The sequence below is a fragment of the Oxyura jamaicensis genome, chromosome 6, assembly GCF_011077185.1.
Source record: "Oxyura jamaicensis isolate SHBP4307 breed ruddy duck chromosome 6, BPBGC_Ojam_1.0, whole genome shotgun sequence".
Taxonomy (NCBI): domain Eukaryota; kingdom Metazoa; phylum Chordata; class Aves; order Anseriformes; family Anatidae; genus Oxyura; species Oxyura jamaicensis.
Genome location: NC_048898.1, coordinates 35,919,654 through 35,935,746, shown reverse-complemented (window position 1 = coordinate 35,935,746; position 16,093 = coordinate 35,919,654). Strand labels below are relative to the sequence as shown.

The following is a 16,093-nucleotide window of genomic DNA, read 5'->3' as shown; positions in this document are numbered from 1 at the left end:
GACGTGTCGGGGTGGGGGCGCTCGCCGCCCGCCGATTGGGCCGCGGCGGCGGCGCGGGGCGGCGGCCGCCCAATGGGCGCGCTGCTCGCAGGTGCCCGCGCGGTTATCTGCGCCCCGGGGCGCGGCGCGGAGCGTCCCCGGTGCTGCTGCCGCCGCCGGGACGCGCGGGTGAGACGCGGAGCCCAGCCGCAGGGCGCGCACCGCCGGGCTCCTCTCCCGCTGGATTACGCGCGGGAGCCGAAGCCAGCGGGGGACGCCCCGGTGGCGCGGGGCCGCTCTCCAGGGGCTCCTCGCCTCCCCGCGGTGCCGTCTGGCCGCGCGCCGCTCCGCGCTCCGGCCGGGACGTTGGCGGTGCGCGGCGCCGAGGCGCGGGGGCGGACGGAGGAGCGCCGAGGTTCTCCTGCGCTGAGCAAACTTTGCCGCCGGTGGCCGCTTCCGACCCGCGAGCGGAGAAGAGGGCGACCCACCCGCGGCCGGCGCTCCCGGCGGGGCCGCGTTCGGGCGGCTGCCGCTTCGCCTGGAGAAGGGCCCGCGCTCGCTGATGACCGCAAATGTTAGCGGTGGGGCAGATGGATGCTAATCGCCAGAGCGCGTTCGTCCTCAGCAGCACGCCGCTGGCCGCGCTGCACAACATGGCCGAGATGAAGACTTCCCTCTTCCCCTACACCCTGCAGAACCCCTCCGGCTTCAAGGCGCCGGCCCTGGGCGGACTCAACACGCAACTCCCCCTGGGGACGCCGCACGGAATAAGCGACATCCTGGGGCGGCCGGTGGGCACGGCCAGCAACCTGCTGGGAGGGCTGCCCCGCATCAACGGACTGGCGGCCTCGGCGGGGATGTACTTCAACCCCGCGGCCGTCTCCCGGTACCCGAAGCCGCTGGCGGAGCTGCCGGGGCGGCCGCCCATTTTCTGGCCAGGAGTGGTGCAGGGCTCTCCCTGGAGAGACCCCCGGCTCGCCTGTCCCGGTAAGTGCGGCCGGTGCCGACGGGGTGCGCGGCCCGCTGAGCCTTCCCGGCCGGCGGGTCCGGGGCGGGCGGCGCGGTCCTGCAGACGGGGCGAACGGCCCGGCTGCGGCCGCGGCGCCTCGAAGGTGGACCCCGAGGGGGCTGGAGCCGTCCCCGGACCGGACCCGCTCTGGAGCCAGCGGCGTCCGAGTGGCGGCGGCGAGCCAGGGCAGCCCCGCTTAGCGCCGGGCGCAGACCTCGCTCCGAGCTCGCGTCGAGCGCAAGCCCCGTCTCTGACGGAGCTGTTTCTCCTCCGCTTTCAGCTCAGACGGGGATGGTTTTGGATAAGGACGGCAAGAAGAAACACTCGCGACCGACTTTCTCTGGGCAGCAGATTTTTGCTTTGGAGAAAACCTTTGAACAGACGAAGTACTTGGCAGGACCGGAGAGGGCCCGCCTCGCCTATTCCCTAGGGATGACCGAGAGCCAAGTGAAGGTAGGTCCCCGCGGGGTGCGCGGCGTACGGGGCCCCGGCCGGGCGCGGGCCTCCCCCGGCCGCTACCTCTCGCCGCCGAGGCAGCGCTGCCGCTCTGCGCTGACTGTCGGCGACCATTCAAAGCCGTAGGGCCGTACGGGATTTTTTTTAAGTCGCTTGTAGTTTAAGCTACGATATCTAGATATTGGATAGACTTTAGGCCAGTTTCTACGTAACTTTATTTTTGTGATTAGGGCTCTTTGTGCTGACGATTTCAGAAAATATACGTACGCAGCCGAAAAAACAAAAGCCCCACGCAGGTAGCTGTTTTCAAGAGGTCAGGTTCCCACAGAGACCCTGTCCAGTGACTGGCACAACTCTTTGTATAGCCACGCAATTTTTTAGCTCATTTTCCTGGCCGCCCCGTTTGGTTCTCTGCGGCTGCTCGTTCCCTGAAGCCGCCGCGCTACGGTCACCCAGCTCAGGCTGGCGGCAGGTCCGGGAGAGCCGGGGGGTGACCCACGCGTGTCCCTGCGAGCCCCCTTCCCGCTGCTGCCCCGCCGCTTCCGCGCGGTGCCTCCCGGCCCGGGGCGGCCGCGGCCCTGCTCCCGCGCGTTCCCCTGCGCGCGGTCCCGGTAGCGGGAAGGGGCGGCCGTGGGCGGCGGGCCCGGGGCAGCCGTCGGGCGGGCCGGCAGCGGCGGGGCTGAGCGGCTCCCGTGCCGGTCCAGGTCTGGTTCCAGAACAGACGGACCAAGTGGCGGAAGCGGCACGCGGCGGAGATGGCCTCGGCCAAGAAGAAGCACGACTCCGAGACGGAGAAGCTGAAGGAGAGCTCGGACAATGAGGACGATGACGAATACAACAAGCCCCTGGACCCCAACTCAGACGACGAAAAAATCACGAGGCTATTGAAAAAGCACAAATCCACGAACCTCTCCCTCGTCAGCCCCTGCAGCACCAACTCGGACACCTTGTGAGGGCGCGAGCACTGACGGCTGCTCCAGGCGCCTGTGGCCGGGTGAGCCACCACGGTAGGCACTGCGACGGAGACCAATTGTACCTGGATGTTTAAAGTGGTGTGTTGTACAGCCTAAGATGTATGTGAAATGTATATATTTTTTACAGAATAAGTTATGAAATTATTTTCCTTCTCATCGATGTAAATTTCAGAGGAATCTTTCCAACTTCTTGGGTTTTGTTTTGTGCTCCTCTAAGGTTTGCCCCCACCCCTGCCTTTCTTTTAGCCTTCTTGCCGTATTCCTGCTCCTAACAATCAGATTTTGTTACCGTTTTGTATGGATATCCAAATCCACACTCACTTTGTATATAGTAAACTTCAGATTTTGTGACGTATCTTTCTAGTGTAAAAACGGCTGTTTTCTTTCACTCCCTCCCTCTACTCAAGTGTTTTTGGCGGTTTGATTTCTCCTGCCTCTGGATTTTATGCTTAATAATACCAAAAGAGAAAACAACCCCAAAAAAAGCGTGAGAGTAAAAACAGACACTTGATTTTAAATCGCACTCAAATAATATTGTCTCCACATGGGTTGGAAAGACTTTGTATAAATCAATAAATTATTTAACAAGCTTCGCCTTTAGCACCTTTCCCCCGCTCTGATCGCTGCTCTAGCTGCCCGGGGCTGCGCCTCTGCCCCCGCGAGTGGCCGCGAGGCGGGGGCTTCTCCCTGCCCGCCGCAGGCCGTCTCCTGCCTTCCCCCTCGTTGCTCCGGGGCCTTCGTTTGCACCGGCCGGCTCGGCTCGCCGCGGCGGGCCCCTCGGGTCCGACCGGGTCCCCCCAGGAGCCGGCTGCGGGCGAGGGCATCAGCCCCGGCGGGAGGGAGGCTCGGAACCGCGCGGACACCTGCGGCTTGTGCCGCGCTCCACCGCCCCCGGACCGGGACCAGCACCGGCTGCGCGGCTCGGGAGGCGCGCCCGCGGGCCGGGGTCCAGCCGGCGCCGGCTCCTGGCAGGAAAGGGGTCCGGTGAAAGGGGTCTGGTGAGCACCCGCGGGGCGCTACGGGCTCTGCCACGGTGACCGGGGCGGGGCAGGGGTTCGGGCACGGCCCGCTGCGCGGACAGCGGCAGCCGCAGGAACCCCGAAGGCAAACCCCGAGCTCGGCGGCGGAGGCAGCAAGCGCCGACCCCGCAGCGGCCCGCCGAGCTCCCGGGAAGGAAGCCCGGGCCCGCCGGGACAGCGGCCGCACGGCAGCGCCCGGGGCCGGCAAAGAGCGGCCCACGGGGAGCCTCGCGCTGCCGGGGCTCCGCGGGTCTCCTCGCGGGCGTATTCGAGGCCTGGTGGGCGAAGCTTGACCGTCCGGCTGCCTCGGCTTTGCTACTTTATATTTTATTATTTTTTTTTTTTTTTTTTTTTTTTTTTCTCCGAGCTACGGGCATTCTTTTCTTCCTGCGTCCAAGCCCCTGCCTCGCAGCCTGAACCGCGGGGCGCTCTGCCCGGCAACGGGGGGGAGGGAAGCAATCCCGCCGCCACCGGAGCGCCTCAGCTCCGCCGGGGCTTCGCCGCCCCGCGACGCCTGCAGCCGCCGGCCGCAGGCCCGGCCCGGCCCGACCCGGCCCGTCGACCCCCCGACGCAGCAGCCGTGCCGGGGGGGCCGGGGGGAGTCCGCCCGAGTCCGCCCGCGCCCCGCGCAGCTGCGGCTGGGCCGGGGGAGGGCGCCGCGGGGCCCGGCGGAGGCACGGGACCGGCTCCCGCTGCGGCCCCGCTTGGCGAACGGCGCGGCCGCGCCCCGGCCGCCCCGCCCGCTGAGCCGAGCCGACCTCTCCGTCGGGGCAGCCCGTGCTGCAGGGCCGGGCCGGGCAGGAGGGTCCCGCAAATTCTTACTCACTGAAAGCAGGGGCTTGGCGAGACGTCGCTCGAGTTGTACCACGTCTACAGACGGAATAAATCAAATTTAGAAATTAATCCTCACTTCGACTTTGAACACACTGAGCCACGACGCTGAAATCGCAGCGAAGAACCAGAGGCGGTTCCCTGGCTCCTAAGGGAAAATGACAGTTTAAAATAAACCAAAACTACAACAAAATCCCACACATGAAAGTCGGGATTATTCACCCCCGCTTTTTTCCGTATTTCTTAAAAAGAAACGTGCCCCGAGGAGCTCGAAATCTCTGCCCGGTGCCGAGCACCTTCCCGCAGGAGAGGGCGGCTCCGCCGCGCAACCCCACGGCTGCCCCGAGGGGACGGGCCCCGCACCGCGGCCACCGGCGGTGCCACGGGGCGACGCGGGCGCACCGCGGAGAGAGGCTTTTGCGGATGGGTCACCGGACGGAAACCCGACACGTCTCGGTGGCGGAACTCTTATTTACTGGCCTTTGTAGTGTCCTGCAAATGGGAATGCCATCCTGGGAGCGTTTCCGAAGCCCTAACCGCCATGTGAGCCTCGCACGTTCAAGAGATAACACCTTTATCTATCTATCTATCTATCTATCTATCTATCTATCTATCTATCTATCTATCTATGCTAAAGTTGCATTTTATGAATTTATGTGGGTTAAATTGGAGACGCTTTCAACTCAACAAATTACCTTGACGAGTCACCTGTGTAACTAACTCCTCTAACTCCTCTAGATGGGTTAGGACTATTTATGGTCTTGCAGTTTATAGTTCCGGTGAATTTATCTATAAATGAAGCTTCATCTTGAGTTTGAAAAGGCAGTATTTTTTTATTTTTTATTTTTTTTCCCTAAAACCAGAGATAATCATGAAGGAGTTTATGGTGGCATATTTATTGAACTACTGGGGACTGGCATCTCATCAATAGCTCATAAAATTGTATTACTCTCTGTATGTTAACACTTACTCTGCTACAGACTCCTAAATGCCTTTTTCTCAGTTTGTATTGTGCTTTGATTAACACTACTAGCACATTCTATTATTATTATTATTATTATTATTTTTTCACTCAAAAAATGCCCCTCTTAATTGGCAGGAGATTAAAAGGTAACTCATTAGTAAGAAATCTGACAATTTAATAATTTTTTGTAATCCCCAATGCCCAAATTAAAGGGACAGACACAACCACATTCACCATGATCAGTTTTATTGCTTGAGAACCAGAGTACTCATTTCTAAAGGCCTTCAAAGTTACCATGAGTTGAGTTTGCTTAAATAGAATTACTGTGTGGTTATAATGCAACATGGCACAATAACAATACAGAGCTGCAGACACCCTTTGGGCAACAGTACTTAATACAAACCCAGATTGTACTGTTGAGAAAACATTCTGCAAGCAGACATCAAATCATTTTCAACGGTAGTGATTTATACCAAAATCAAGCATCAATCTAATGCCATCACGCAGTCCATGAACTCTGTAGTGTTCTAAATTAAATCAATAAAACATACATTTGTGTTTCATCAACAGACTCCCTAATCACCTTTTAATGTTGTATTTAGTGGTGGGAGAAACAAGATTATATCGTAGGCTGCACTGAGCTACTAAACAGGAAAATTTACACTTTTTTTTTTTTTTTTTTTTTTTCTTTAACACTGTATGAATACAGTCTGTGCCCAATACAGTTGCTACCTGAAGCAGACTATTATTTTCTTCTCCCATATTGTTATGTTTTAATATAGAATACTTGGCACCATAAAACAGTAACAAAAGACAGACAAAAACAGTTTACAAAATTCTGGAAAGTTACACCCAAACCTAGCTAAGAACTTCACATTCAATCCTTAATATTACATAGAAAGAAGGGATTATAGGAGTAACAAAGTGAAACTGCTAATATATGTGCTATATAGTAAGCTATATATCTGTATCCAGGATGGCACTGCTATATATTATTTATTATATAAATGTTGGTTGTTGATGTACACTTAACTAAACCTGCTAAGACTCCAACACTAATTGCTGATATGGCACTCTCAAGCATTCATATTGGAAAGTATATTTAGCATAAGTTTTGGTCAGGTTTATAAATTATTTATATATCTGTGTATATATACACATACATACATATATATACACACACATATATATGTATGTATAGAAAGCAGCTGCTGTGTGATTCAAATACCATGTAACATGGCAGTATAGTAAATAACAAGAAAAAAAAATATAAAAATGAAAAAACAAAATACTAAAACTAAAACACAAACCAAAATCCTTGGTTGACAATGAAAATACCATTTAAAACCATCGATATCTCTATCTATACAATCCAATGTACAAAACCCCAAAGTGGTAAAGATATATAATGTTAGGCATGACACCTTTAAAAGTTTATAATATGCTGAAATAGCTTTTCCACATTGACAAACACTTATTAAAAGTTGAAGTTTGTGAAATCTAAAATACGTAACATCTCTGCTGTCTATTTAGAGTTTTGGCAACAGAATTGTGACATATATATAAAAAATAATTCCACATTTCTACTTGATGTCACATGAACATACAAGACAGTGAGGTATGTGAGGCTTTTCTCGAACAGAGTCCAGATGCTGAAGCATAGTGTACGATCAGCAGTCTAAAAATGTGGCACTCAGGACTGGATTAATCGATACAGTTGTTACGAATATGTATTTCAGTATACTGTGCATTCCTTCCCCTCCTTGCTACAGTGTAGTTTCACGGAAAATCTTCTCATTTCGTAGGCATCTTTTTCCTGTTGCAGAATTGGCATTTTTTTAAAAAGAAAAATAAACATAGGGGAAATGATGTAGAAAATATAAACGTAAAGGAAAAAAAAATGATATTTACCACCACATCACTGCACGACACAACACTTGTGCACATTTGCAATAGGTTTACCTGCCCCAGCAGCTATTCGAAAGGACAGGAACACAGGCTGCAGCAAGTTAGGGAAAAATAGAAGTTATACATTTGAAATGCAAACATTTTTTTTTTACAATCGGTAATAAACACAATAGAAATTCCTCTATGACTGGAAACAAAATGACGCAATGATTTTGTGGATTAACCTAACTACAAAATGCACAGGAGAACTTCAGCAGCTCATTGTGGATCTCTGCTCCCATTGAAATCTAAGGGGAAATTTCCCACTGAATTCTGCGGGTAGAGGTTCTCTACACAACTCCCGTGTAGCACAGAATTAGCTCAACTGAAAGCGCCATGCTAAAAAAAATCATATGAAGTACACTGGTGACAAAAGAAACAAAAACAATTGTTTCTGAACTGGCTGTTGCTAGCTGCTGACATGCTGAACTTTTTGTTTTACTGTAGAAGTTAGTAAACCTCTGAATTTTAAAATCTGACTTGCATGATATTGGACTAAATATCTTAAGTGCATTCTTCCTTAGAAAGTCAGTACTCTGTCTCACAAGAACACTGACCATAGAAGTAAATACAATGATACATTTGTGAATTTAGATTTATGTGTATGTATGCGTACACACATGGATTTAGTCTTTACCCATCATGGACTTATCATTCAAAAGCTTGAATACTGTTCTCTAGGATTGATACATCATCACTGTTCTACAGCTTTCAAGTTTTTGCAAGTTTCTAGTTGTTTTAATACAGGTCCTCAATCATAACATTCTCGAAACCTTCTAGAAGTTTCTAAACCTTTCAGAGGTTACCTCCTACTCTTTGATCAGACTTTTCACACAAAGCAAAACAGTTTAGCTGTATTTCTACCTTGGCTTTCCATTTGGTATCTTCAGTAGAGAAAAACTGTCTGTAAATTCCTGTCTTTTTCTTTGCTTTAGCAACTGGTATTTATTACATAATTCAATATTCTTTTTCTCACATAATGCTTAAATACGGATCTGCCAATCTGCTATGTTTTCAGTAATCAGATAAGCACCAAATTAATCAAAATTATGTTTTGTAAGCTATTTTTATAACACAATAAAAATGTTTTACAGGAATAATAGGTGTACGTGCACATACATTAGTTCCTACTGATTTTGTGTTTATCATATTTTTCTTCAAGTGCACAATATCCTGTTCTTTATTTATTTCGAGTATCTACTCCATTTGCTGATTTCAGTTGAATTAAACTTTAAAACATTTTCCAAGCTTTAAATCAAAAATACGAAAGACAAATAGTTGACTTAAATATAAAATTAAAAGAGACTAGTGCATACATTCTCCTTCTTAATAAAAAAGATACATTATATATAATGCTAAAAAGTTTGATTTATTTACCTTGTGATCCCCCATACAGACATTTGGCCCAATGTGGTCATATATTACTATCTTCTCATCGTTTTCTGACTAGTTTTAAAGAAAAATAAAAGACCAATTAGTTCAAATACTCTCCCGATTACAGAAACAGAATGACATAAGGAAATGACTTATACAAATAGTTTGGAACAGTTTCTGAATGAGAGGCTGTTCATAGAATCATAGAATCAGGTGACAGAATCATAGAACAGGTGATATTAACACAGTAATACATCTTTGCTTGGCTTTTCCAGAGAAAGACTGTACAGAATGAATCTTTATGTCCAGTACTGCTTGTAGTAACTTGTGCAATTTGTCCACATGAATTAGCTCATGAAACCACTAAACCTACTCCTTGCTTCTGGGACATTAAGAAATTTTAGCGACTAATGTTTGGATAGATTAAATTAATCATTAATTTATGCTTGCATTCAAACCCTTTGCTGTTTGAATGTTTAAATACAGCAATTGGCACCGTTCCTTTTTAAAAAACAACACACAATTTTTATAGAATTAGGTAGGATACATGTTGTACCTTGAATTAAATGTAATCCACACTGCCTCATAAGAGTGTTTTATTTCTTCATACAATTGTTTTTAAATGTTAAGATGTACAAATGAATGATGTAGTTTATGAATGTAATCTTTTATCATTTCTATGAGCTATGTTCCTCCATCAGAAAAAAGCATTAAGTGATTTTAAGAAAATCAGCAGTAAATGAAATACGACATTCCTCCAGTCTCCATTGTGAATTGCTTTCATTTTGTTCTGCATTGAACTTGATCCTTATACAATGACTTCTTTAGCATTTGCAGTTTAATGAATAATGAAATAACAATAAAGTCTTTCTGCCATTTGCAAAAAAAAAAAAAAAAAAAAAAAGTAATTTTCAGAATGCTTTGTTTCTCTAACACAATACTTCAGGAACAAAAACAAACACATTGTCATACATGACAATTTCTTACTATGCTAAACAATTCCTATAAGCTAATTAAATCTGCAACCTGCACACTCTCAAGTTTCTAATACAATCATAGATGTGCTTTAAACTAGTTGGCAATACTAATTTATTTTGTATGAAACAGTCAAGACTTTCTCATCTGTAATCAGTCAAGTTTGACTGGGCAATAACTTTATATAAACAGTAGCATTTAGGACTATAAAGTTAAAACTGAATTATCTTTAATGCAGTAAGGAAGCTTAAGGTCAGATTTACTTTATAGCATGGTTGTCTGCCAAAAATATAAAAACATAACCTTCTGCATTGTATGCATGAGCACTTTCCAATATTTCAAGATCATAATGCCACTAGCATCGGAAGTGTGGATACATTCATCAAAAGCGACTTGATAATTTACAAAGGCAGCATAAAATTGTGGATTTTCAACTGCATAATCTTTAGACAGATAAACAAATTACAGCGGTGCACAAGCAGAAACAATATACACTTGGCTGAGCATTCATTACTTCATGCTATCAGGCATCAACGCAACTCCCTAGCAGTGGGCAACCTTTGGTGTTTTAGGGCTCAGGAGGCATAAAATAACATGATGGTGAGGTAACCGACCATAGCATGATAGATGATGTTGCATGAAAGCTGTTTACAGCCCCATGTCTGTACAATCTGTAATGCCTACTGTGTAGTTGAGCACACTGTACAGTGTGGCAATTTGTGGATACTATCCTTTCTTTACATAGGATTAAAATGCAGACTTACTACAATTTTTGTTTAAAATAAAATATTGATTTGCTAAAACAGAAAATAATTTTTTCATTTGCCTATGAGAATTAATACAGCAAAATAATTGCCTGCATAAGAATTTCCAATAGCTAATTAGACAAAAAAAGATCTTAAAAAATTGATATACTTTAAAATTGTAAGAATTTGGTATACTGTAATCTGTTAATTAAAATTTGCTTTTAGTTTCTTAACAGATCCTTTTAAAAGCTTCAGTGCTTAAGGCTCTGCAATGAAAAAATTCTCAGTGGCAAGGCAAATGCTATTTGATGTGTAAAGCCAAGAAAACTAGTTAATAACATTTTCCCCTTCCCTCTATCATTTCTACTGAATCTTTTCAATAAATCTTAAGGGCCAGAATTAGTTTATTTTTGAGCTGGGTAAGCTAACTCCTTCATTGGTATAAACTCACCAAGTTAAACAACCATGCCAGTTTGGATTCATCTATATCTGTAATTTTGCATGCACATTTTTGGAGATGTCCCAAACTGCATGCCCATAATTTGCAAATGCAAAACTGCAGAGACAAAATTATATGCATTTTTTAAATGTAAGCTTTGAATTAACCAACCGACTGGGCTTCTGTTTCATTGAGACTAAGAAGTGGGCTAACTGACCTCACAGTTACAAATTTCTTTAATGCTCTACCTTTGTTTTCCTTTGTTTAATTTTCTCCCATTATATCCAAGTTATACCCCCCAGATAATCTGAAAGAATTCCTTTCCCTCTGTTCTGTTTACACTCTTCGAGCCTTTGTGTACACTTCTATCTCCTTATTCATAGCCTAAAAAAAAAATCTTCCCTCATTGGCCACTCTTTCCATGGTTTTAATCCTTTGTTCTTTAGGAATTCCAAGGACACCAAGTACTATCTGTAATATTTTGGGTAAAGCCTCACTTTTTCTCATGATATTTCTGTACAAGAGGATTGAATAACATTGATTTTGACATTACTGTTCTTACTATAAAACTTATATTCCTCTTTACTTCACAATGGCTTTTCATTAAATACTGTAATACAGCTATGGTGTAAAATTTTGAGTGAAACTTCAAGATACCACACAGATAACTAACTATACATTAAAATGTGTAAGGAAGTATGTTGGACTGAAATTTGAGTAGCTATGTAAAATGTTCTCAACCTTTAGGTGAGTTATATACTGCAAAGCAAACAGTCTAATCACGAGATAAAAAGCCCTGATGAGAGAGAGAATGAGAAGGTTATAAACTTCAGGAAATCAAGTTTCAAGGGTTTCATTACTTTAAACAGGAAAAACAAAAACAAAAACAAACAAAAAACAAACAACAAAAAAAAAACCAACAACCATGAAACTGTACAATAGGGATTTATATACAAAGATTACTTCCCATTAAATTTTAGTAGTGATACAGGAAAATACAGACAGACACACAACTTTGGGCAATTTGGGGTTTGTAAGTCTGTTATGTGACAGTCAAACAATGTGTTCAGCAAGGTAACATCAGTGTAACTGCTGAAAAGTCACAGCACATACATGCTTGCAGGCAATCATGGCCACTGCTAGCACAGCAGGAAAGGTTTAGCTTAGATCAGAAAGGCTTGGGTGAGATCTCCTCATATCATACATTGTTTTCCTGATGTGTTCTTGGTCTTAGCCAACATAACAAGACAGGTCTACAGTTGCCATAACCAAGCAAACAGGAATAAACAGAAACAGTGTAAGCTGGCATATGTAACTGGCTGATCCAGTTCAGTGTGTCTAAGGAAAGTGGGAGAGCAGAACAAAGTAACAAGGAGAGAGAATAGGAGACAAAAGGAAAACTGGAAGGCTCCTGAACTATAATTAGCTCATTTAACCTTGGATAGAGCATTACCAAGCTTAACTTACCTCAAAGCACTTAAAACCCAAGAGGAACTGTACGTTCTAGAAATGCTGCAAAACAGTATTTTTAAAACTCTAATGGGATGTCTAAATTTAGCAACTTAATTGGTGTACCAAAGTTAGGAGCCCACCTGCTGTAGGCTCTGTCTTCATTCAGTGGACAGTGATAGGGGATTTGGCCTATCTAGGACCTGACATATTCTTGGGAAATGCAGTTCTCACCATTAACAACAGAGGGAACCTAAATCTACCATGCCTGTAACTCAGGGACCTCAAGCTGTTGCTTCATAGATTTTTCTTTCAGTCGCATTACTCCTCAGTCAGCAGCCACTCCTAGCTGCTTTCGTCTGCCTCTCTGCTGAATCCTTAGTAATGGCAGTACTGTTACTTAAGTTACTGGATAGGGGACTGGATTGGTGGAATGATGAAGGTTACATATTTATTTTTATTATTTTATAAACCAGGCACAGTTTCCCAGTGTAGTTCACAAACACCACAGGAGGGCACTGACAAGTACAGCCCTGTCAAGTACACAAGGAGCACAAGAGAGTCAGTGGGCAGTCAGTGTTGGCAGCTTAGATACCAAATGAAAAGTTTGTGAATGCTCATGCTTTTCTAACTGCCAAAAGGTTAATTGGGATAAATCCACATTCTCAGATAAAAGGCACTGCAGACATGACCACGTAATATTGCCATGGTCTGCCCTCTCCAGCTTAGTGAGTGTTTGCTCTACTGAAAGTAGACTTCAAACTGAAGTAGTTGCTTCAGTTTGGTCAACTGAAAATTCAGAGAAATCAGAAATGTATCAGAAGTTCCTAACCTTGTTGAAGATAAACGCAACGCAAGGGAAGCAGAGAGGCTGCAGGCCAAACTTACTTTCAGAATGAGCTCCTTGGCTGAGTGGGACATCAAGATTCTGTCGCACCAGGCTGGACATCTCGTATTCATGTACTGCTTTCCCTGGCTGGAGTCCTCACTATATGGATAACTGCAAACACATCACAATCACAAGTCAGAAACTTCTTGCAAAGCATCCTGAAACCTTTGACTCAAATGAAAACATTAAATTAAAATTTTAATTGGCAAAAAGCATTTCTTTTGAACACCTCATACTTATTTACATTTCTCTTATAATTTTCCCTCTTTCTCATGTGCTCTATCTCCATTTCTCCTATCAACAGTCCTACTTTAGGCTAACATGCTAAGACACATACAGTTTCAAAAGTCTTACCTCCTACATTGCATTTTTGCATGTGTGAATGTCTAAGATAGCAACCTGTTTATTGATGTGAAAGAATGAAAATCAGTTCAACAGCAACTCAAGTATTGAGTAGGCTGTTGGATATGACCATGAAAAATGAATAGGCAGAAGATGCAATAGGAAACTTGGGAAACATGTTCATCTCATGGGATTTCTTTGCATGATTCTTTCAGGGAGAGCTATTCAGGGATAATTTAACAGAAAACAGAGTTCAGAGCACTTGGACCTCTGAAGCTGTACACAAAACCCACCTGTATGGATTCTCTAAGGATGACAGAAAGGAAGATATGACAAGACAGCAGGTTTTTCAGGAGATTTTTTAAGAGCCAAGGAATTAGCTATGTAGTTTAAGGAAAATAAGGCGGAGGAAATAAAATCAATGTAGCCAACTACAAAAGATTCTGTAACTTTATATGAAACTGTGTTAACAAAAAATTAATTGTTTTGTAACAAATTTTGGAACAGAAACTGATAAAATAGTAGTTCTGCTGTGAGATCACTAAAAATGTGCAATAGGATCCTCAGTGCACTCTATCTTTCCTTTAAATGCAACAAAGTGTTTATTTTTAACCCACAGAACAGTCTAAAAATTAACTCTGGTTATCTCAAGATTTCACGCTGGTGTGACACCACAGGCTGAAATCATCTAACATACCTTCACTGGCAGCCTTTGGTTCAACTGTCAGGAGGCTGAGGCCAAAACCTTCTTAGTGAATGGGTTTTATCCCAATGTTCTCACTACTTCAATATGATAGAACTTTGGATTTGATGATCACTGATCATGCTGTAAAGACTACTGTTCCCCCAGACCATTTTTAGAATAGCATCTGCAAGGAGCCAAAGAGGGGTTTTGGGGAAATCAAAGGGGTTGTGAAAAGCTCAAATTCTTGAATATTGGACCTCAATTAATTGAAGTTTCTCCAAATAAATGCAGTTAGACAAGAACATTAGCTAGTGCAATTTATCTACATCTATGTATGTGTGTGTACTTAAAGTAAGGACATTTGTATATTTTTTGCTCATGGTTGATTTCATAAAGGAGATATGGAGGTTTTCAAGATATGTGCATTGAAATAAGATTTCTGGGATTGGACAAAAGGGCTTGCATGCTTGAAGAGAAACTTATTTACCACCCTACTTGGTGTGATACTCTGAAACTGAGATGTATTGCTTTCTACCAAATGGGTTTACAAGCTACATTGCCATTAAAAAGATTAGCCATGGCAAACATCCAAGAAAAGCGTACTGAATGTATTGGAACAAACCAGTGATCTCAGTACCTTTTCCACCTCATCAAACCTAACAAGACTCATTTTCAAAACATATTATGAGAATTCAATTTGCTGCTTCACTGACATACAGAAGTACAGCTTATTTCTGAGTGTGTGTGAGATATTTTGATGATGTAATACTATTGGTAGCTCTTTGTCTGCAATTTAAGGGTTGACTTTTTCTGGTAACCTCTTTTTAGTTACTCAAGAACCCCGTACAACTGAAGCTACTTTTTATGACATAAGGTGTAAGAATCAAACCCATTTCATATAATCCTTCCTTTTACAGCATTAGCTATATGGCTTTTAAAGTATGATGCTCTGTACGTGGAATGATCTGTTACTATGTCAGAGCATTTCATTCAAGAGCCTATATTCTGTAAAATGCTATTTATCAATTTGTTTTATTGATCTTAATGTTTTCACAGGGTGAAAACTTTTGACAGTTTTTCAAGGTCTTTAGTGCGGATTGTCCAGTGAAGTTACAGTATTTTACAAATATATTTGACAAATCAGCATTCTGATGTCTGGCTGGGGACAGAGATGAAACGAAATGCTGAAAAAGTTATCCAGATGAAATGGTCTGTAGGTAAGAGTTTAATATGCTGAAGTGGGGCTAGATATACTTTTTATAAGCCAGCATTCTTCCCTCAGGCTTCTGGGCTTCCTTCAAGTGTGGAAGCATTCTGTCTTGATGCACTCCACTGACTAAAGTTTCTCCCTCACCGTCACTGTATCTTTGCCTTGCGCCAGTCTCATTCCCAGTGAAATGCTGACAGAGACATAATAAAAAATATTAACTAAATATACCCCCCAAGAAGAAAGGAAAATTCTTTGCTTTCCTCTCACATGCTTTAGACAGGTCACATATGCTTTGGAATAAGCAGGTTCCTTTTGTAGATTGACTCAAAAAGTGACCGTAGCCGAATATGACCTTGGGAATTGCCAGAAGGGATTCTTTTTTGCATCCTAGCATGTTTTGTGGACAGGGCAGCTTAGCTTATTATGTGCTATTTACCTTAGATAGTTTATTTATTTATTTATTTTCAAATAAGGCAAATAAACACTCTGATAAGGATCTGGAATAAGACTGCCGCTGAATTAATTTTCATGAAATGTATTGCTGAATGTATAGTATCTCAGAATAAAACTTCAAATAACATACATGTCAGTGAATGTCTCCATCATCCTGTTTGGTAGTTAAATGTATAGTGGAATTGAAATAGTATGACTGGCTTCCTGAATTTAATCTTCTTTTTGTGAACTCTGAAGCTTTTTACTTAGTTGAAGCATTTACAAAGGTTTTCTCTTCTATGGATACTCTGGTGTCTCATATGATGCCAGCTAATTCAGATACTTTCCCACCAGCTGATGTGATTTAAAACAA

At 44.1% G+C, this 16,093-nt stretch overlaps 2 protein-coding genes across 3 annotated transcripts in view; one reads left to right on the top strand and one right to left on the bottom strand.

Moving 5' to 3' along the window:
- The first annotated feature begins 134 nt into the window (after window positions 1-134).
- Window positions 135-3,018, top strand: NKX6-2 (NK6 homeobox 2). Its single transcript, XM_035330696.1, has 3 exons — window positions 135-966; window positions 1,269-1,441; window positions 2,149-3,018. The coding sequence occupies exons 1-3, from the start codon at window positions 552-554 to the stop codon at window positions 2,395-2,397; spliced, it is 837 nt and encodes a 278-aa protein (XP_035186587.1). The 5' UTR covers window positions 135-551; the 3' UTR covers window positions 2,398-3,018.
- A 2,443-nt stretch (window positions 3,019-5,461) lies between these two features.
- Window positions 5,462-16,093, bottom strand: part of INPP5A (inositol polyphosphate-5-phosphatase A) — a 198,450-nt gene continuing 187,818 nt past the window's right edge. Inside the window, exons 13-16 of one of the 2 annotated variants that reach the window (XM_035329692.1) lie at window positions 13,051-13,162; window positions 8,557-8,625; window positions 7,144-7,231; window positions 5,462-7,048 (exon numbers count right to left, since the gene is read on the bottom strand). In XM_035329692.1, coding sequence (XP_035185583.1) covers window positions 7,151-7,231; window positions 8,557-8,625; window positions 13,051-13,162 — 262 coding nt within the window. In that variant the 3' untranslated portion in view covers window positions 5,462-7,048; window positions 7,144-7,150. The remainder of the gene's footprint in view (window positions 7,049-7,143; window positions 7,232-8,556; window positions 8,626-13,050; window positions 13,163-16,093) is intronic. The other variant, XM_035329691.1, reaches the window with a different exon arrangement.

Coding starts and splice junctions, on each gene's coding strand:
- NKX6-2 (XM_035330696.1), top strand. CDS start 552: ATGTTAGCGGTGGGGCAGATGGATGCTAATCGCCAGAGCGCGTTCGTC. Junction 967..1,268: donor CCCCCGGCTCGCCTGTCCCG/GTAAGTGCGGCC, acceptor CTCCGCTTTCAG/CTCAGACGGGGATGGTTTTG. Junction 1,442..2,148: donor TGACCGAGAGCCAAGTGAAG/GTAGGTCCCCGC, acceptor GTGCCGGTCCAG/GTCTGGTTCCAGAACAGACG.